The 20,349-nt window shown below is 48.3% G+C and overlaps 5 protein-coding genes across 5 annotated transcripts; 2 read left to right on the top strand and 3 right to left on the bottom strand.

Annotated features, from left to right (window-relative positions):
* Positions 1-198: 198 nt before the first annotated feature.
* On the bottom strand, positions 199-909 carry COCMIDRAFT_8914 (uncharacterized protein; the record flags this gene model as incomplete). The annotated part of the gene is made up of 2 exons (XM_007693929.1): positions 199-752; positions 801-909. 2 exons carry the CDS (start codon positions 907-909, stop codon positions 199-201), a joined length of 663 nt encoding a protein of 220 aa, XP_007692119.1.
* Positions 910-3,110: 2,201 nt separating this feature from the next.
* COCMIDRAFT_8915 (uncharacterized protein) lies at positions 3,111-3,820 on the top strand (the record flags this gene model as incomplete). The annotated part of the gene is made up of 4 exons (XM_007693930.1): positions 3,111-3,220; positions 3,271-3,406; positions 3,475-3,699; positions 3,752-3,820. The coding sequence occupies 4 exons, from the start codon at positions 3,111-3,113 to the stop codon at positions 3,818-3,820; spliced, it is 540 nt and encodes a 179-aa protein (XP_007692120.1).
* Positions 3,821-4,753: 933 nt separating this feature from the next.
* On the bottom strand, positions 4,754-5,395 carry COCMIDRAFT_106379 (uncharacterized protein; the record flags this gene model as incomplete). Its single annotated transcript, XM_007693938.1, has 1 exon — positions 4,754-5,395. One exon carries the CDS (start codon positions 5,393-5,395, stop codon positions 4,754-4,756), a length of 642 nt encoding a protein of 213 aa, XP_007692128.1.
* A 1,667-nt stretch (positions 5,396-7,062) lies between these two features.
* On the top strand, positions 7,063-10,718 carry COCMIDRAFT_8917 (uncharacterized protein; the record flags this gene model as incomplete). Its single annotated transcript, XM_007693931.1, has 4 exons — positions 7,063-7,356; positions 7,411-7,798; positions 7,868-9,261; positions 9,309-10,718. 4 exons carry the CDS (start codon positions 7,063-7,065, stop codon positions 10,716-10,718), a joined length of 3,486 nt encoding a protein of 1,161 aa, XP_007692121.1.
* A 1,020-nt stretch (positions 10,719-11,738) lies between these two features.
* Positions 11,739-19,174, bottom strand: COCMIDRAFT_106357 (uncharacterized protein; the record flags this gene model as incomplete). The annotated part of the gene is made up of 6 exons (XM_007693939.1): positions 11,739-12,980; positions 13,038-13,594; positions 14,277-18,204; positions 18,270-18,655; positions 18,706-19,063; positions 19,139-19,174. 6 exons carry the CDS (start codon positions 19,172-19,174, stop codon positions 11,739-11,741), a joined length of 6,507 nt encoding a protein of 2,168 aa, XP_007692129.1.
* Positions 19,175-20,349: the final 1,175 nt, after the last annotated feature.

Here is a 20,349-nt window from a genome sequence, read left to right on the forward strand (position 1 = left end):
AGAAGCGTGGTAGTAGGGATGCGCGTAGTCGTGTGGTTGCACATGAGCGTTCTCCAACACCTCCACCTGTATACAACTCCCGTGGCCGCAAAATCGCTCCTCGCAGAAAATTTGAGGCAGAAATATGATACTAGGACCTAGTAGAGTATTTCTGTGTTTTCTTACATGATAATTACTACTGTACGTGGTGCGGCAGCCTCAATTTTGGTGGAGCTGTTTTTGGTGGTTCGGCGCATTGCGCGAATCCGCGCATTCCGCGCACGGACACAGTATGCGGAGGATGGCGGGATTATCGCGAGTTTGATCTATGAGGCGCGAGTTTTGCTTTGTAGCTGCGAGGGCAGAGGGGAGGGTGAAAGTTATGGACGGCCACATTTTGGCCATGAGAGAGTTTGAGAAGAGTAGATAGCGGAGTCCTTTGGCGTTTCTGTTGGAGACGGCGTGGCAGATTTCCATGGTGTATTTTTTGCGCAAGTCATCGGTCACGGCTTCATCCTCGAGATTCAAAACCGCGTCCACAAGATCTCTCAGATACTTGATGGCTGGTAGCGAATCATGCTGCTGTCTGCGGAGGACTTCGTTTCCGATTATGGTGCTGCCATGTTGCGCGAAGAGTTTGTCAAAGCGTGCATTGTCAATAGCAATGGTAATGTGACGGTCTGCCGGGTCCCCCAGTTTGCGTCTATCTTCGGAATACGCGATGAGTGGTTGGCGCTTGAGGATTTGCTCTTGGATTTCATGTGCAAATAGCCCTATACAAGTTAGCGGGCCATATACTTATAGTGTTTTAATAAAGGTACTAGTACGGCAAACAAGGCGATATTGTGAAGCAAAAAGTGGGCCGACATCACTAACAAGATACTCGAAGATGCGCTCCACAAGTTCGCAGGGAAGTTCGATGATTTTCATGCTGGGTTGGTGTCTTCGTCCAAGATGATGTATATGTGTGTTGCATAGTGGTTAGCTAAGACAGCCCGATGGCGGGGCACATGACCTGGTCCCTTCCCAGCCTTGCTCAACTGACCGATCATGACTGATCATTACAAAGCGTTGAGGGCCGAATACTCATGGTGTAAGGGATTACCTTCCGAATTCGCATTTTGCTTATTTCGGGGTACATCGTGACATATTTAGCCGCATAGAAAACACACCAAGAAGTGTCTGTTGCGCGAAGAGATGCCATGTGATTTACATCAAGAGTTCCTATGTACTGCTTTAGTACGTTTCATCGATGCCAAGGGAGTCATAGGCTGCATGCATGCATCTTGGGGAACCAAAATAGCTAGATAAAAAGTGCCCATTCCACGCCAGTGCAACTCCTTAATAACACCGACACTATGCACTGCATAGCTACAAAAACCAAGAAAATGAATGAAAATATACTAAATGACATATGTGGCCACTTTTCAGATTTTACGAACACATTTATAGTGGCTTTTGCTATTAGTCAAGCTAATAATAAACGCAGTTTTTATTCGGCTACTTACTTCCTCAAAACCCATGTCAGGCTAGCGTCTTCTCCACGTGAAGAATACCAATACTTGCAACCACAAGGTAATCGCAGATTACCATGAGGGTGGTGTCTTCAGCCTTTAGGAAGTCGAGTTATTTGAGAGTATCAGGGCTTTATAGAGAGAGAAATTGACTTCGATATTTAGTGGTGACTGGGCAAGGCAAATAGAGCTTGAAAGGGGTCACTTCTCTTGGCCTTAACGTGTCTTTGCTCCGAGTTTCACGATATACGATGCAAAGTATAACACGGAAGCGGAAGAGCTAGAAGGCCCAGAGAATCTTCTAGAGGGCGGTGAGACAGTCGCTTGTAATAGAAGCTGAAAATAAGGTTTCTCAATAATATCATCGTTTAGTTTCGCTGGCTGTACGAAACTCAATATCATAAGTTACAGCTTCTAGCGCATTCCTGATATGAGCTTCGAGAGACAGCGCTGAACATACTTTCGACTATACGAGCAATTTGTCCATTACTCGCTTGTGGAAGCCACTACCGCATAGCTAGTCTACCCACTATCCAGTAGGAAAACGGCTGGCGCACTAGGTGATACCACCACAGAACTTTAGTGATTAGCGCATGCGCTAGAAGCGGATAGCCGTAAAGCGTCCAACGACAGAATAAGCTTTCGTCGAATAAATCTCCACAGGGAAGAATTAGCTTGTCCAGACCAGATTCTAGGATATGCCCCGCGATGCACTTGGGATCGGGCCGTCTGAGCTCAGCGAACTGTGGATTGAACGGGATCTGCCTATCCAAGATTCGCATTATCAAAAAACAACTTCATAGGCATTCATCCACACAATCGCAGTGATATTGAGCATCCCACTGTTAATCCACTTTTTGCATCTGAAAGCTTTATCCATCAACGCTTAATCTGGCATAATACATCTGAAGATGACAGTAGCGGTGTGGCTACGACATCTATCTTGTTATGTACTGTGAATGCGATCAACACGGCCTTAAACTCAAAACTACAGGGCTGGGATTTGGTTTCTGACGTTTCAATTTTGTATGATTTGGTCGGTGGTAACCTGGAGATGGTGCAGTCTTGTTGAAATTAAACAGCCTGTGCGCCTGAACTTTGCTTCGGTCATGGACGGATGAAAGATGATAGGTAATCGGGCATGATGCAAGCAGGATCGATTTGCGTTTTCGATCTTTGATATGTAGAATTTGAGCTACACTATCAGTACACAACCTTAGGCTGCTACGAAAATGAGACAATGTACACTTGGCTTTGTATTACAGGAGGGCTGATATGCAAAGTTTTGACATTTGAGTGCACTGGATAGACAAAACGTCAGTGTCAAGATGTCATAGCGTCAACAGTACGATCAGGCACTTCAACGCTAGAAGAAAATTACTGTAGTCCTCTAGAAGCGGTGAATTAGTTCTACAAGCTCGAACATCAGATCAAATTACGGATATGGAAGAGGCAGAAGTGAGTACTTAAACGGAAGAAAGGACCTCTCTTTTAGAAGCATCTCAGACATCATCTCACAGTCACTGATTCAGTCACTCACTCACTCAACAATTTTCCACTCTTTCTACCACACTCATTTCAACGCCAGACCCAGTCTAACCCCTTCACCCTTCCAAAATGGTTCAAATCACTTCCCTCTTCACCCTCTTCGCCATGGGCGCCTCTGTCTTCGCTATCCCGATGGTTAACGTCGACACCATATCCGTCGAGCAGGGCCTAGCCCTCCAGTACGTGCACTCCCTCCTTCTATCCTAACTCCCACTAATCCCCAACCCAGCGCCACCAACGACAACGTTGTCAACGTCGCTCGCTCGCCCGCCGCCGGCGCAGCTGTCGCTGCCATCGCCCCTGTCGTCATCGACATCGCCACTCGCGTCGTCCAGATGATTGACAGCATAAGGGACGACATCGAGGTAAGCCCCCCGCATCTATCGCCTCTTATATCATAAGAAAACGTATCTAACGAGCAACCCCTTTCCAGCGCCGCAAGCAATTCACCCAACGTGTTGTCTCCGAAGTCCACGCCCGCTACCCGGGCTTCAACGTCGTCGTCTGCAACGTCGGTTACAAACTCGAGGGCTCCGGCTACCAGAATGTGGTGTCTACGAAGTACCGTGCGGCGGTTGGCGCGGACGTTACCTTCGATGTTGTGTTGTTTAGCTCGCCTAAGACGTTTACTCGCCAAGGTGATGGCGGGTTCCAGAACGTGCAGATGAATTCGAAAGATAAGAGGAAATTGACTAACGCGTGAATAATAGTGGGCTTACCTTGTTGGCAAGCAGTGCCGTACTAATGGTGGATTCATTGACTGCCCCAAGCGCGGTTAGGGGATGAGTGTGTGAGGGAATCAGCGGGCTTTGATGCATGTAGATTTTATGAGTATAGAGTTTTAGAGATCTGGTCCTGGAGAGGATTCCTTGAGTTAGGGAGAGCAGGTGCTCGGACTTTTAGATAGCTAGATTACTTTCTTTTTCTGCTGGAGTAGAGTGAGAGCGGTGGGCTCCTAGGTAATTACCTTCTCAATTACATAATCTTTTCGTTTTGCATTCCTATAAAGACTGGTTGCATTTTCTTCCCAAATTTTGCAATGTGTGGATTGATTTGGTATACTTGTTTGAATATAACTACACGTCCACCCTGCCACACTACAACAACCCAAAAACGGTAGAACTCTAACTCCATTCCGGCTGTTTCCAGTTCCATCACAAACCTTCCAATTCCATCACCAAATCAGTGCTGAGAACATCGTATTACTTGCCACACGCACATCCATTGGCAAGCCCGCAAACATAGCGTTACATAATGAACAATTGATTCTCGAAGAATCCAACATGACATCGTTTTTGATTTGACCGTGTTTCCCCCATGGATTTATCGCATGAATGCAAAGACAACAGACCCGCTTTTGTGTATGCAGTTATATAAGGTAGAAGGTATTCAGGGAGCTGGTTGCACAGTCGCCTATTCATGAAATAGAGTATGGTATCAGCATTACAGACATACTCATATCGTCTCAATCTCACAGAATATCTCTGCTACTCAAGGGATGAATGTGATAACCAAAGGAAGTTATTATTCTTGAATGTGGACATATCCCACCGTTTCCTTATTGTATAGGGGAGCTTAAATGCAGAGTGGTGCAGATCAGGTCCTCTTGTCAAGAAACAGTGCATTCCCAAAGCATCTTTTAGACCCCTGATGCTCCCAATGTGACAAGTTGCCATCCACGGGCTCAACAAGCCAGATCCTGCCAACTGTATCTAATCATCCAAACCCAACCACACTATATGCTTCTTCCCTTTCTTGTCTACATATGTGTCCCGAAACTGCAAGTGCCGGATAGACTCAACGCCTTCATTCTTTGCTTTCTCAATGAGCATCTCACACCTACCCCACCCGTTGGAACCAGCGATGCACCAAGCTTCATCGTATATAGGTTTTGTGAAAGAGCTTCCTCCATGAACGAGAAGAAACTGAACGTCTCGATAAAACCCGTGTTCGGCCGCAAACATTAGTGCTGATTCGCCAGTCCCATTTCTTGACTTTGCGTTGACATCCGCACCGTTCTCAATCAAGACGCGAGCAAGATCGTAACGCTTGTTCCTCAAAGCCAGCATGAGAGGTGTGATGTTTGTTCTGGCGGAGTAATAAGGGCTGTGCGTGTTTGAATCCACAATCTTGTGCTTGAGAAAGAACTGCAGGGTCTTGGTACCACCGTAGGTGTAGAGATGATGATAATCGTCAGAACCGAGGATCCAGTTCTTGACTGCACAGCATACCGAGGTAATAAAGCATCCGTATCTGATATGGAAAACTCTTGGGAGCAAGTCAAGATAGCCATATTCCATACAATATTCGAGTAGATCATCCGCGAAATTGGTTGGAGTTGACAGCAAGAGCATCTTGTTGCCGATTATACAATCGAACAAGAAGTGTGCGGTCCTTGGTTTGCGTAATTTAATGGCTAGTCGTAATGAGCTAATGACTGCGAGAGCAACGTCGGATACCTTGCCTTGACCCAGGGCACTATCACTTCCTGCTTTTCTGAGAAGACACTTAATAATTATAGACAGAGATCTGACGCATTCGGAGATTGTTGCAGCCTCGAGGGCGTTCGGTAATGCTTTGTATGCACGTTCAAGCAGGTCCGAGCTGGTATTAGCGTGCTGAACCAACGCTTCAGAGTCGTTAAGTGCTGCTGCAATGGCGGGCATGATAGCTTGTATCTTTGGGATTCGTACCAACTTGCTTGAGTCCTTTTTGCCTTGGAGCCATGACTCGAGAGATACAGGCCACAATGCGATTAGCATAGTCCATACTTTAAAAGTGCACTAAAACCGTAGTAACTTCTACCCTTTTCCCGTTCTTAGACCCTGCAATAAAGTAAAGTCTATATATATTCGAATAAAGTTCAAAATAGTATTATCTTTGTCTACGCGGCGAACAGTCTACTTAGTAAGGAAAAGAGCCTAGTAGGAACAAAGGATATTCTTAAGTTGTTGGCTTCTAAAGATCTTATAGAGAGGTACCCTAGCAGCCTGCTCGTATATCTCTGCGGTAACGTATCTCTTGAAAGTTTCTAGACTTCTCAGAATCATTGTCCTGGCGTTTGGGAATATCTTTATCAAACTTACTGCACACTCCACGATACTTGACAGCATGCTTCAGCTCTTGTGAGCCAACTAGAAAACCAGTAATACCTTCGAATATCTCGGGCAGCAGTTCCAGTAGAGGCATTCTTGCGTTAGGGCTGTGGTGAGTGGACTGGAGAGATAATGCGACGGAGATGAAAGATTAACTGAGAAGGAGCGATACCACGTGACGCGATATACACAATATTACCTTAGTTCTGACGTCACCAAATTCACCTTCACTTTATATTGACTATTCTAGCATACCAGGTGTACGAGCAGGAGCGGTTATGGTAGAAAGATCCTGGCTCACTTCCATTCCAGATATTGCCGACACATCGCAAAGCAGCGAAATGATGCGGAAGCCAAGCACACTATTAGAGTCAATCCAAGAGTTCCAGGATACGCAGTGTAGCCGGTCACTTTTCTTTCTGGCAATGTGCTTAGCTCCACCCTTTACTCCCGTGCTCACGGCTACCGATCGATGCAGGAAAAGGTTTAGAATCAGCAATACCTTCGCCTATAGGATAAGGACGCGCTGGTCAAGTTCCTAGTGCAGCTTTCTGACCAAATTGAACCAGTGTAAGAAAAAAAGCAGCCTCGGAAGAGCCCTGCGAAACTGTTGAGTGGAATAGAGTGTGTAGGCGCTGAATGGCCCAATAACAATCGATGCAGGTATTATGACGAATAAGCGCGGGCAACCTGTCCGCAGCTGCAGCCACCAAACAGCCATGAAGCTGGCACACAGCCACAGCCGGGCCAAGATTGTCGTGTCAGCCCTAAGCCTCTCCAGCCTGCTTTCTGTTGCCTTGACAAGGTTTCTCACTTGAAAGCCTGCCACATTGTGCACCACCTCTTACATACGACTGCACCCATTCAGCGCCAACATATCTCATTCAATGCGCCTTCTCAAGCGTAATGAAAATGGCACAATCATCATGGAAAGATTCAGTGACGGGCTGGCGCCTCCTTATGCAATATTGTCACACACGTGGGGCCAAGACAACGACGAAGTAACCTTTGCGGATATCGTCGATGGGAAGGGGAAGGACAAGGCTGGTTACAAAAAGATATACTTTTGCGACATTCAAGCACAAAGTGATAGTCTACAGTACTTCTGGATCGATACATGTTGCATCAACAAGGACGACAAGGCTGAGCTCTCTCAAGCTATCCAGTCCATGTTTCGTTGGTACCAGAACGCGAAAACATGCTATGTTTATCTATCAGACGTAGAGAAAAAGAAGGAAAAAACCAAAGACACAGCGGATGGACACGATTGACAGGCTATGTTCAGGTCTAGTCGCTGGTTTACTCGTGGCTGGACACTCCAAGAGCTGATCGCACCGTGCACGGTCAGGTTCTTTTCCAAAGAAGGGGATAAACTAGGTGACAGATCTTTGTTGCGATGCTTGATCAACAAGATAACAAGCATTCCTCTTGAAGTGCTTGATGGAGGTGGATTGTCTCAATTCAAAAACGATGAACGGCAGCGATGGGCAAACGACAGGAATACAAAGCTTGAAGAGGATAAAGCATATGCTTTATCAGGTCTTTGCGGTGTACACATTGCGCCTGTGTATGGGGAGGGTAAAGAGGAAGCGTTTAGACGACTTCGCCGTGAGATTGAGAAGTTGGAAACCTGCATTCGTCATTTGCGCGATAGCGATCCTCGTAACGACAAAAGGCGCATCGAAGAAACGAAGGGCGGTTTGCTGTTTGACTCATAGCACTGGGTCCTAGATAATCGCACCTTCCAGCAGTGGCAGCACGATCGTACAAGCCAACTGCTCTGGGTGAAGGGCGATCCTGGTAAAGGCAAAACGATGCTGCTATGCGGCATAATCGACGAGATACAGAAGGATGTCAGACGGAATACGGTCGCGTACTTCTTCTGCCAAGCAACGGATTCGCGCATCAATAACGCCGTAGCGGTTCTGCGAGGACTGCTATATATGCTTTTAGATCAGCAGCCGCTCCTAGCGCGGCACGTCCTAAAGCAACACGAGCATGCAGGCAAATGGCTATTTATGGATGCGAATGCATGGGTAGCACTAAAAGACATATTCAGAGACGTCCTTCAGGATCCAAACCTTGGCAGGACATGTCTTGTTGTCGATGCCCTAGACGAGTGCATCGTCGATCTACCAAAGCTACTAGATTTTGTGGCTATACAGTCATCAAAATCTGGGCGCGTGAAGTGGATTGTGTCTAGCCGCAACTGGCCTGACATTGAAGCACAGCTAGAGCGGGCAGGACACAAAATCAAGCTGAGTCTTGAGTTGAATGCAGATTCGATAGCCACGGCGGTTGACGCCTTCATTGAGAAAAAGGTGAAAATTTTAGCTTCTGAGAAGCAGTACACACCAAAACTACAGCTAGAAGTGCTTCGACATCTGACTTCGAACGCTAACGACACTTTTCTGTGGGTGGCGCTGGCTTGTCAGAATCTGGAGAAAACCTCTAAAAGGCATGTACAGAAAAGACTCACCCAATTCCCACCTGGTCTGGACGCTCTTTATGAGAGGATGATGAACCAGGTTGGTGTATCAGAGGATGCCGACACCTGTCTGCAAGTTTCAGCATTGGCTGCAGTTTCCTATCGACCTATAACCATCTCTGAGCTAGTCACTCTAGCCGAAAAAGTTCAGGAGAATGCTGACGACGTAGAGGAGATCGTCTCTTTTTGTGGGTCTTTCCTCACGCTGCGAGAAGGCATTGTTTACTTTGTGCATCAATCAGCCAAGGACTTTCTGCTCACCAAAGCAGTCTCGCAGATCTTCCCAGGCGGAGTAGAGGTTGTTCATTGTTCGGCCTTCTTGAGGTCCATGGGGGCCTTGTCTAGTACATTGCACAAGGACATCTATGAACTCAAAGAGCAAGGAATTGCTAACGACGACGTCGATATACCTGCTCAAGATCCTCTCGCATCTGTACGATACTCTTGCACTTACTGGGCTGACCATCTCTGCGACTCGAATCCTGACTGGTCCGCTAATGCAGAGAAGCCGAAACTCATAGCTACAATCGAGGGTTTTTTCAAGGTGACATATCTACACTGGATCGAGGCGCTGAGTCTATGTCAGAGCGTAGAAAAAGGCGTCGTAGCCGTTGCTAAAGTGCTTCAACTGGTGCAGGTATGGCTGAGGGTAACGACTCATAGCCAGTATGCTAACAAGGCCAGAATGACCAAGGTTTAAGTGAACTTGCCTTACTCATCTATGATGCATGGCGTTTCATCATGCATCATAAGAATATGATTAAAAGATGGCCACTACAGATATACACGTCGGGTATACTATTCAGTCCTAGAAAGAGCATTATCAAAAATATCTTCAAATCCCAAGCACACGGATGGGATATCCAGCCAGATTTAGAACACGACTGGAGCGCGTGTCTGCAGACACTTGAGGGGCATTCGGATCGAGTCAACTCAGTAGCATTCTCGTCTGATGGAGCGAGGTTAGCGTCAGGATCAGACGATAAGACTGTCAAGATATGGGACGCGCATAGCGGGCAGTGCCTGCAGACTATCGAGATACACAGTAGTCGGATCGAATCAGTATCATTCTCGCCTAATGATACAACAAGAGTATCGTTGAAATTATACAATAGAACAGTAAAGATCTGGGACTTGTATAGCGGGGAGTGCCTACAGACGCTCTGGGGTCATACAAGTCAGGTCGACTCAGTGGCCTTCTCGTCCGATGGAACTAGGGTGGTATCGGCGTCACAAAGCCAGATTAAGATCTGGGACTGGCACAATGGGCAGTATATACAGACTCTTGAGGTGCATAGCAGATGGGTCAACTTGGCAGCCTTCTCAGCAGATGGGACGAAGTTACTTTCACTATCAGATAGCACGACGATTATGATCTGGGATGCGTATAGTGGACAATTTTTGCAGAAACTCGAAGGGCATGAAGAGTGGATCAACTCGGCAGTCTTCTCGCCTGATGGAATGAGGTTGGCTTCGGCGTTAGGAAACAAGACAGTCAAGATCTGGGACGCACAAAATGGACATTACTTACAAAAGCCTGAGAGGAATTTGGATTTGGTCGACTCAGTAGCTTTCTCGTCCGACGGAGCGAGGCTGGTGTCGGCGTCAACTACCGGCATCAAGATCTGGGATGCGTATAGTGGGCAGTGGCTGAAGACACTCAAGGGGAATGACTTTGCGTTCAAGTCAGCAGCCTTCTCGCTCGATGGAACGAGGCTGGTGTCGGTGTCAAGCGATATTAAGATCTGGGATGCGTATAGTGGGCAGCGCCTACAGACGCTCAGGGGGTATGGGAATGGGATCATATCAGCAGCCTTCTCAGCCGATGGAACACATATCATTTCCGGTAATGATCGTTTTCACCTTGATGCCTCCACTGTTGGCACCACTAACAACATCATCGATATTGGCCACTTACACGATATCGATACAGATATAATCTTATCCAAAGAGTGGGTCTCAATAAGAGGAAAAAATATTCTCTGGATTCCTGAAGGGTTTCGCGGTTCTATGTTCGCTGTCAGGAACAACAAGACTGCAGTTGCCAAGTATTTTGGTAGAATATGGATATGCACTGTTGGTTCGTCACTTTGAGCTCTTCAGAGAAAAGAAAATCTTCGTTATCAATCTCAATCACGTCCTTTGCCTTCTTCTTTTCTCTCTCCAAACTTGTTCTCCACAAAGGGGCATGAATATACAATTACATATCCTCAATATACCCAGTAAGGAGCCTAAAGAAGGTATCAGCTCAACCATATCACTGGATACACACAAAAGTAAACAAACAACCTCGAAGCCGACATCTCCAACTAGCCGGCACGTGTAAGAAACTTCCAGAAGCAAACCGTATGCGCCACAGCCTCAGTCTCACGAGATAGCATATTAGGCGTGACCCGCAATACTTTGCATGAGCTTCGTGCATACGGTAGCACGCTACCCCAAACTACCTAAACACTGATACCCCGTTAAACCGCACAGCTACTTGAACAAATTTCCACGATCCTGCCATATGCGCGGAGAAATTGCCGAAATGCATATTTCCTTACTTCAAGTCAACCCTCACAGCCTATAGGGCACTCCCTCATTGCCGTCAGAAACACAATTTCCTTAGTGTTGGAAGCTCGCAAAATACTTGCGATAGGATAGGCATACATTACATCTTTCTTCTTAAAGGGTGCGCTGGACAACGATTAGGGGGTTTGAAAGAAAAACGTGTGGAATCATACTAGGTGTGGGAGTACGCTTGAATTGACGGGATATGGACTTGGATTTTGCTTCTTCTCCTTCTCCTTCTCCTCCCCGCCTAACATATCACACCCACGCTCCGCCAATGCGCTCAGTCCCCCCTTCCCCTACTGGCAAATAAAAATGTGACATGATACATTTTCGCAAGGAAATGTCTCCAACGTCACTTCAACCATTCGTATTCACACCGAGGGGTGGTACAAGTCACACACACACACACACACACAGCCGAAGCTTGCACGTGAACAAAACTGAGGCCCATAATCCAGTGTGGTAATTGGTAGTGAAACACACATGTGTCTAAAACAATGAGGTAGCTATCTGAAATCTAAAAGAACACTTATATCACAATACAACCCCTTAATCCATCTACCATACATGCCCCTTACTCTGCTTAATCTCCTTAACATTAATGTTCCTCCACAGGAAAATCCCCACCGCAGCCACGACCCACAGCCCCGTCGCAATCGACAGGAGCCTCGTAAATGCATCTTGATACGCATGCTGAATCGCCAGACGCGTGGGGGACCCCATTGGAAAAGCCAGTTGGGTCGTGATATCACTGTATATCATAACCAAGTTCGGCAAGTCGTCTTCCGGTAGATACCGCATGAGGCGCGAAGGCAGAACATCCGTCCAGACAGATGCAGCAATGGTGTATCCGATTGCGCCGCCAATGTTACCGAAGATACTGACGATGGCGAGCATGGACGCGACATTGTCGTGGGAGCCAGCGGAGAGAATGGCGATTTCGTCGGTGATGATGAGGAGGCCTTGGGAGATGGAGATGAAGAGGAAGCACATTACTATATACCCGATATTTCCAGGCGCCAGAAAGTGGATCATGAGGCCTTGCCCGAGGATGCTGAGGGGCAAGCCGACGACGATGGAGATGAGTTTGAAGTGGCCGGTGCGGTGGATTACGTAGCCGGCGGAAAGAGCGACGAGGACGTTTAGGACTGTGAAGGATTGAGTGACGTAGCTTGCGTTTTTCACGCTGAGACCTTGGACAACTTGCAGGTAGGACCCGAAGTAGCTGTTCCAGACGAAGTAGCTGGCAAAGAGCGAGGTGCAGAGGAGACAGGCGCCCAGGACGGTGCGGTCGCGGAGGAGGCGGTAGGGGAGGAAGCAGACAGGGGCGAAGAAGCGTTCCCAGATGATGAAGAGGATCATGAGGACGATGCCGACAACGAGCATGCTTATGACTAGCGGTGATGACCAGCCTCGACCTTGGGTGGTGTAGAGGTTGAAAGGTAGGAGGAACAAACCGACACCAGCTGAGAGCAGAATGAGACCGACAGCGTCGAATTCGCGGCTGTAGTGCATGATGGACTGCACCGTACTGCGCCCACTGTTGCGCTCAGGAATAAGACCAAGATGCTGTGCCTTGCGGTAGTTGGCGAGAAGAAGGCCATACAATGGCAGCACAACAGCCGGTACAAGGATGCAGAACATGCCAAAAGCCCATCTCCATCCCGGTCCCCCAAGAAACCCTTCAGCAACAGGTCCAGCAATCCATCCCGTTATCAGCGCCGTCGTATTCATAAGCGCCTGCATCAACCCCCGATTCTTCAGCTTCGTCGTATCGGCAATGAAGACCGACATGATGTACTGAATCCCATTGTTGCCGACAGTATGGAAAATCATAGCAGCAGCGTACGCTTCAACGCCATTGCAAGCAGCCATCATAATCAACCCCATAGTTCCGAGGCCCAGACAAAAGAGGAGACCGGGTGGCCGACCAAAGACGTCGATGACTTTAGCAATAGTAAGGTTTGTAACGCCGCCAATCACACTGCTCAAGATACTGACAGTGGGTGTGAGCGAGTGTGCGAAGAAAGCTGAAGTAACGTATGGCAACAAGGCAAGTGCGGTGCCTCCCAGCAGTGTCTCGACGAAGTAGATCAGCCAGAGCATGATGTACGCAACGATAAGACTCGTCTTTGTCCACGCCATGGTCGTAGCTTCGATAGCCTGCACACCAGCCTGAGCATCGCGATCCGGATGCTCCTCCGTGCTATCATCGTTGAAAGGCGAGTTAGCCTCGTGTCGCTCCGAACTGACAACTGTCGGCCGACCATTCTTGGTCTCGTCCGCACCACCCGCAGACATGTTGGAGGACGGCGATAAAAGAGGCTCTTCCTCAATGGAAGCACGAGAGTTCGAAGAAGAAAAGGAATGCGAATCCCCGGTGTAGAATGGGGATGGTGAGGTATACACCATTCCTCCAGCACCACCTAGCTGTCCCTTTTTAATATAAAAAAAGATAGTAACGGGTTTGAGCAAATAAGCGAAAAGGGAGGGGACGGGGTGCGCTTGAACATAACTTGTTAGGATAAGTGAAGTGGGGGCGGGAAAGGGAATGGGGAATACAGAGCCAAGGAGGTATGCAGGCGCAGGTGCAGACGCAGTGGGTCCCCCGGTGTTGGTAGGAATGAGCACATTTGCGAGTGTTGTGGCGCAAATCCCTGCTTGTGCGTCTGTATGTGGTGAGCCGGCGCAGTTGTAGCGGGAAACGTGCCTCATGTCTATTCTGCGCCGTGCCTCGCGTATTGTGCATGAGATAAATAATGGGCCAGTGATGTGTGCTTACTTCGGAGTTTCGTGGCCACCCTTACTGTACGCCTGACGGGGCGTCGTATATGATAAGCTGGTTGTCAGCTTTGTCTGGGTTCCCCCTCCAAAGCTTGAGTTCCTTGTCCTGAACGATTTATATTGCGATAATATATTTTGCATACAAAAATCACCTAAAGAGAGAACAAGTGCATAGCCCGAAACCAGAAGTACTCTACAGTGGAGGGTGGGGTGAAACTGTCCGAAATGCAAGTTGAAAAGTATAGAAACTAGATACCAGCCTGTGTAATACTCCGTTCGCCACTCTAAATCCAAAACCTCTACATTAGCAACTGGCCACGTCGACCAGATGGGCGTACTTTGTGAACTCCTCGTCACGTGCAAGCATCTCCCGTTCCTCAGGGAAAGTACCCAACGCCAACTCAACTCCACCATCCGCCTTCAGTGGATATACTACCAAAAACCTAAATCGTCCACTGCCTCGTTCAAGTTGAGGCCTCATTGTCTCTGGAGAGCCGCCGTTGGCGAAGTAGCGACCACCAAAATCAATCTCACTCATCTGGAACAGCATCATATTGGAAATCATGGCGTGCATATGGTTGAGACCCATGTTGGCCGTAGAAAACCTCGAGTGATCTGGCAGTGATTGCAGCAGAGTGAAAGCGTCGTGTACCAACGAAGGCGTCATACGTGCTGCGGAACTACGCAACACTTGCGCAATGTGCAAAATACTGGTTCCCTGGTTGCAAAGCTTCTCTATCGGCATACTGGTGCGATTGAGCGTAAGCAAGCTGCCCATATAGGTAGACGGAAGCAAAGACGAAAAGTATGGTCGACCGTCAGTGGGCAACTCCAAGATCGAGCACTCATCAGCATCAAATTCCCGACCACTGTTCTTGGCTACAGAGTAGCGGGCCCTCAGTGCTGAGCGCCAGAAGAATGCTTGAACAATGTCGCTGATGGAAGGCACAGAACTGCTGAGTCCCGACTCTCTCGCTACATCTTCTTTCAACAATTGAACCTTCTCGGGAGGAATGAGAAACAAAGTCGTTTCCAGCTTCCGCTCTGCGACGGGCAGTGGCCATATCGAGTGTAGGGGATATTTGAGCAGCGATGTTCCGGATGCGGTTTGTTCTGAAGAATGCTTCGCGAGAGCTTCATCTGATGGAACAAACGGTAAAAAGTTCCATACACTGGGATCGATCTCCTTGACCGGTCTCGCATATCCCTCCAGTTCATGAAGAACTTCAGGAAGGTTGTGATTGAAACTCTCTGCATCGAACCAGTCGCAGGAGGCCGAGCCATCCCCTTGCAGATTCTTACAGTTCTCAGCCCATGTTTTGACAGCAAGGACGGCTCCAACTCCGTCTAGGCAGCAATGATTCAGATCGACAGCCAGAATGCATCCACCCTTGACAAAGTTGGCTTGCGCAACAAGTATGTCTGCGGGTAGCTGTGGGAAGGTATCCTGCCTCAACACCTGCTCATCCTTGAAGGCGGAAGGTACAAATCCGCCATCTCGCAGAGTCTCGAAAGATGGAAGCTCGTTGCTCAGATCCTTGAACACTAGACGTTGACGTGCTGGAGAGCCAAAAGGTGGTACTGAAACGCATAGATCACCTTTTGTGAAGCCAACTTCTTGCTCTGAGCATTCAATCATTTTACCTCCAAGAGCAGGGATAAGCTCCAGTGTCTTGTCGAGTCCCGCCTGCAGATTGGCAAAAGTCTCCTCGAAGACTGCATCTGCGCGAAGAGGGAAGTAGAACATGAGTCCCATGTAGTGATTGGGATTGACGTAGTCGAAAGGATTAAGTCTGAAAGACTGATGCGCTTTACGCCGCGTGAGCAACTGTTGCATCTTTGCTTGTTGACTATGCACCTGCCGCTTCGCAACGGTAGTGCCTTCTTCTTCAGCTATCATTGACTCAAGCGCAGCGTTGAACCTTGCTAGGGTAGGGTTTGCATAGAGATGGCGGGGAGCGAGTTTGCTCAAGCTCTTGGTCGCTGCTCGGATCGCATTGACGGCTGCTGACACTCCAAGCGAGTCGAGACCAAGTGTAAACAAGTCATCGTCGGCAGAAGCGTCACGAACGGCGGGTTGAGACGACGCAAGAATTTCTCGAATGGAATTCTGCATGGCCGCTGTAGAACTGGTATCAACTATGAAGCTAGTCTCCTGTTCCCGAGAGTTATAGAATCTCTCAATGTAGTCTTCATAGAGAACCAAGGTAGCTTTGCGCTTGACCGTGCCTTTGTCAGTACGAACAAACGGCTTGTCCGGTTGAGCAAAAGCAACATAGTCTCGTGATAATTTCACGGTAAGCCGCGACGATGACATGGATGTCTCAATATGAGACCAGATACTCTCTGTCATTTCTTCGTTCTTTGAAAGAGGGTCCTTCAACTCTATGAGGAGTCCAGCTTGAGCCTTGTTGCTGCCCACAACCAGACATCCATTGATCGCAGGATGCGTGCCAATGAGAGCCTCAATTTCAAGGGGCAAGATCTTGTATCCGTTAGATAAGATGATCAGGTCGTCGTTACGACCATTGAAGGCCCACAGATTTGGCTTCTCTGGATGCCGTCGGTACAGATCCTTGAAATTTACAAAGGACTTGTCGGGGAATGTATGAAAGATGCCCTGGAACAAGGATGCATGCTCATTGCGGTATACCCAGTGCTCAAAGACCCCTGGTTCTACTTCCTTGAACTCAAATCCAGAGTAAGGGTGAAAAGCGAACCAAGACCAGTCCTCTCTATCTACCACAAGGTTGCCGATGAAAAGCCCTTCTGTCGTTCCAGTAAGGTTAAGTACTCTGATGACGTTGTTGACCTTCCCAGCACTCGAGAGGGTGACCGGACCGCCAGATGCGCAGATAAACTTGGACGGTGATGACTGGAACTTGGCCAACACATCCGGTGTCTCTCCGAGCTCATCGACAAGCGAAGGAACCATGCTCCATATGTTGATTCTGGAGGTTTCAACGAGCTTCTCAATCAGTGAGATATTTGGGATGACACCAGCTGGCCCAAGGACGCAGTGAAGGCCAAAGAGGGCGGGCATCAGAATGTCCATAATGATTCCGGCGCCATGACACATGGGAAAAGATGAGTATATCGAGTCGCCCTCCTTCCAGTCAGCAGTCCAAGGGACCATGCCATCAACCGGCGGCAGCAAACGGACTGCATCCATTGTTCCAATGAGTCCGTGAGTCCATGGAATGGGCTTTGGAACGCCTGTGGAACCTGACGTGTGGAGATAACAGAAAGGTTCAGTGGAAGCCACATTAAAAGTCTTCGTGTAGGGAAATGGCTTGGTACCCTTTGCGTCCAAGAGGTGATCAAGTAGTGGAATTTCGAGTAACTTCATCTGACGTTTCTGCAGGACATCTTCGACAAGAGGTACCATTGCTACTTCGCTTGCTTTGGCCCAGATTTGGCACTGAGTTGCTTCTAGCACGGCCAATGCTCCTTCGGTACTGTTCTTAGGAGAAAGGTAAAGGGCAGCATAACCCACTTTGACGCAAGCATAAGTAATTAGAATGTGACGTAGATCATGGGGGCCGATGTAGCCAATAGGCTGGACCGATGCTGACTGCCCAACCTGTTCTTGAAGCCACCAAGCTGTCTTGTCAACAGCTTCTACAAAAGCTTTCGCAGATATTTCTTTGAACTCTAGGGATTCGTTTGACGCGCTTGCAATAGAGAAGATAATGCGTTCAGGGTCTACTGTTGCTAGTTGGTCCATGATTTGAGGGATAAGTCTTCGCCCGTACGATATCTCATCAGCATCGCTGAGCGATAGAGCCTGAGTAGGTTTGACGTTATCGCTAGATTCACTCCAGGAAATGCGCGGTGAATGAACATGAGATGTAGGCGGAGTCGAGAAGCCACTTCGCAATGACATCGCGCTCGGGGAAGAATACCCACTCTTGGTGCCGTCAAAAAGCTTCGGAGCCTGAAGATAGCTTGCCGTTGTCTCGTTGATCTCGGCAAATTCTGCTGTTTGTGACTGTTCTTTGAAATAGCTGGGTCGGCCATTCTCGTAGACCAGCTCAAGACGTGGATCCTGCTGGAATTCTCCCATGGGGGCGCTAACCCACTCTCCGTTGGCTAGCTGAGCGACGGTGCAGTGCCATGGCGTAGTATAACCAGTCCTTGTGTTCAAGAGGCTTATCGACAGTTTATGTTCTCCAATCGATTCGTGTATCGACAGTCTGACGTGGTTCGGGAACGCTTTCTTCACTGCTCCAGCAAATGCCTAGAGTTTTTATCAGCATTCCAGTCTCGTAACACTTTACTCGAATGTGGAATCAGAATACTTACATAGCCTCTCATAAGCATCTCTTTTGCGAGATACTTGACGTCTCTCTTGTATTGGTTGCGGCCACGGGTCTCTCCAGTGTTGAATATGTGTTTTAAGTCTGACTCTAGAAATTTGCGGTAGCCGAGATATGTCAGTTTTGTATCTGGATTGATTGTGATTTCCTTGTCAATGTCGATATCCGGCCTTCCAAACTCATTCAAGAGTAACCGCCTGAAGTTTGTGCAGTTGGCAACATATGTGATTTCTCGCATCTTTTCTGGCAGCGGAAAGTCCAGTAAGTCTCGTAACCGGGAGAACGCAATAGAAGTAAACTTCTTTTCCAAAACCATCTCTCGTAGGGCCTCTCCGTAAGCCCAGGTATCACGATCTGATATCGATAGTAGGTCTTGGATATACATCAGCGAGCTTCCTATGTACTATTGAGAGATTTTTTACCATTGTATGTAATGCCGTCTGAGATGATCGTTACTCTTGCTCCAGGCTTGTAGATTTGCTTGATTCTTGTACACATGCTGTGCAGTCTCTCAAGAGCCAACTCTTCAGCTTTGTCCGGGAGAGTGCCAAGCACTTTGTAGACTTTGTTGGCTGACTTGAAAGGGAACGCTGGCAAACATGCTTCGACACGTTGACCTGCTTGAACAAAAGCGTCAATTCTCGACAAAAGATGTTCCCTCCCAGCAGCTAATCGCTCCCTGGAGTCATTGAATTTGTTGAGTGCATGTTCGTGCATGATCTCAAGGATGTCATTAGATATATCGTTCACTGGGCTTGGGGTGATGGTGACGGTTGGTTCCTCCTGTTGAAGTGATAGCCCGAGTCCGACTGAACTGTCATGGCGTGTATATGGTGGAGGCATTTGGCTTCGCACTGAATCGATGGAGCGACTGTCGGATGTTCTGTACATGATTATGGATGGATAAGATGATTACCAAAACACAGGGGTAATTGGAGTAGATGCCCAGGCTCCTGGCGTGGTCTTGGGACGCTTTAAACAGTTGAGTAGTACGGAAACTGGTGGTGGAGAAAGAGAAGCAAGGATCACATGAGTCTCTAAATGGGGTAACAACTGGTGGCCCTTGTCAGAGCATGTGGATTCGTGCTCATACTTGGAACACAGAGCTCAGCGCAGGCAGCGCTGACAGTCAGTTCCCCGGTAGGCGTAATGGTAGTGGCTAGGTATGTTGGTGGCCTCGTGTCTGGATGAGGCAGCAGATGATGAGAATAGGACTCTGCTATCCGTGGCGGCATGACCTGACATGTCTATCTGACACAAGAGGGGGTACAGCAACGGCTGCGGTGTGCTCAGGGCAACACGATGCTGGCTCAGTTTGCATTCACCTGCTCGATAGCCAAGCCGCAAGCTCAGGAATGAGAAGGTTAGCAAGCGAGAGCGTTGGTGCACCCAGCGACAGGGAGGGGCGGAGTAGTGTGGTGGTGTGCCAGCTAGCTGGGATGGCAGGGGCCCTAGTCCTGACTAGTGCATGGCGGTGATGGACACGTCGCAGTGACTTGCAACCACACTCTGATCATAGAGGAAGCTCACTGCATGCCAGCCACAAACATGTCACTCTAACTTGTAACAACACACCAACGCCGGGGATGCGCGTGTTTGCATGCGCCCGGCTGTAGTCTGACGTCCTGCAGACATCTCACCCATGTTCAGATGGTGGAGGAAGGTCAAGCACAGCCAGACGATCGCGAAGCCACCAAACACACCAGCGTTCCGCAGCGCTGTACTACATCTAGGCTATAGGTATCTGCTTAGTGGGGGCAGCGTGCTTCTTTACTCAGGTTGAGTGGATCAGTAGGTATGGCCTCGCTTATTCTTTCCATGCTTATTTAACGCTGATTGCGTGGACCGATGTTCAATGCTTCTATTAAAAACATCGACTACCAAAAATGACGACTTAAGCAGCTACTGCCGGCCTGCCAGATATCATACGGGCTTTGTCATAGCCCGCCTAGTTTGAGCTGAATGTGAATAGCTCTTTACTCCAGTACGCTGAGTCTCTTCAAGCATACGTTTGCAGCCCATGGACCCAATAGCACAAATGCTACGTACCTATCCCCTTGATCATG

The sequence above is a fragment of the Bipolaris oryzae genome (genome assembly GCF_000523455.1).
Source record: "Bipolaris oryzae ATCC 44560 unplaced genomic scaffold scaffold_189, whole genome shotgun sequence".
Taxonomy (NCBI): domain Eukaryota; kingdom Fungi; phylum Ascomycota; class Dothideomycetes; order Pleosporales; family Pleosporaceae; genus Bipolaris; species Bipolaris oryzae.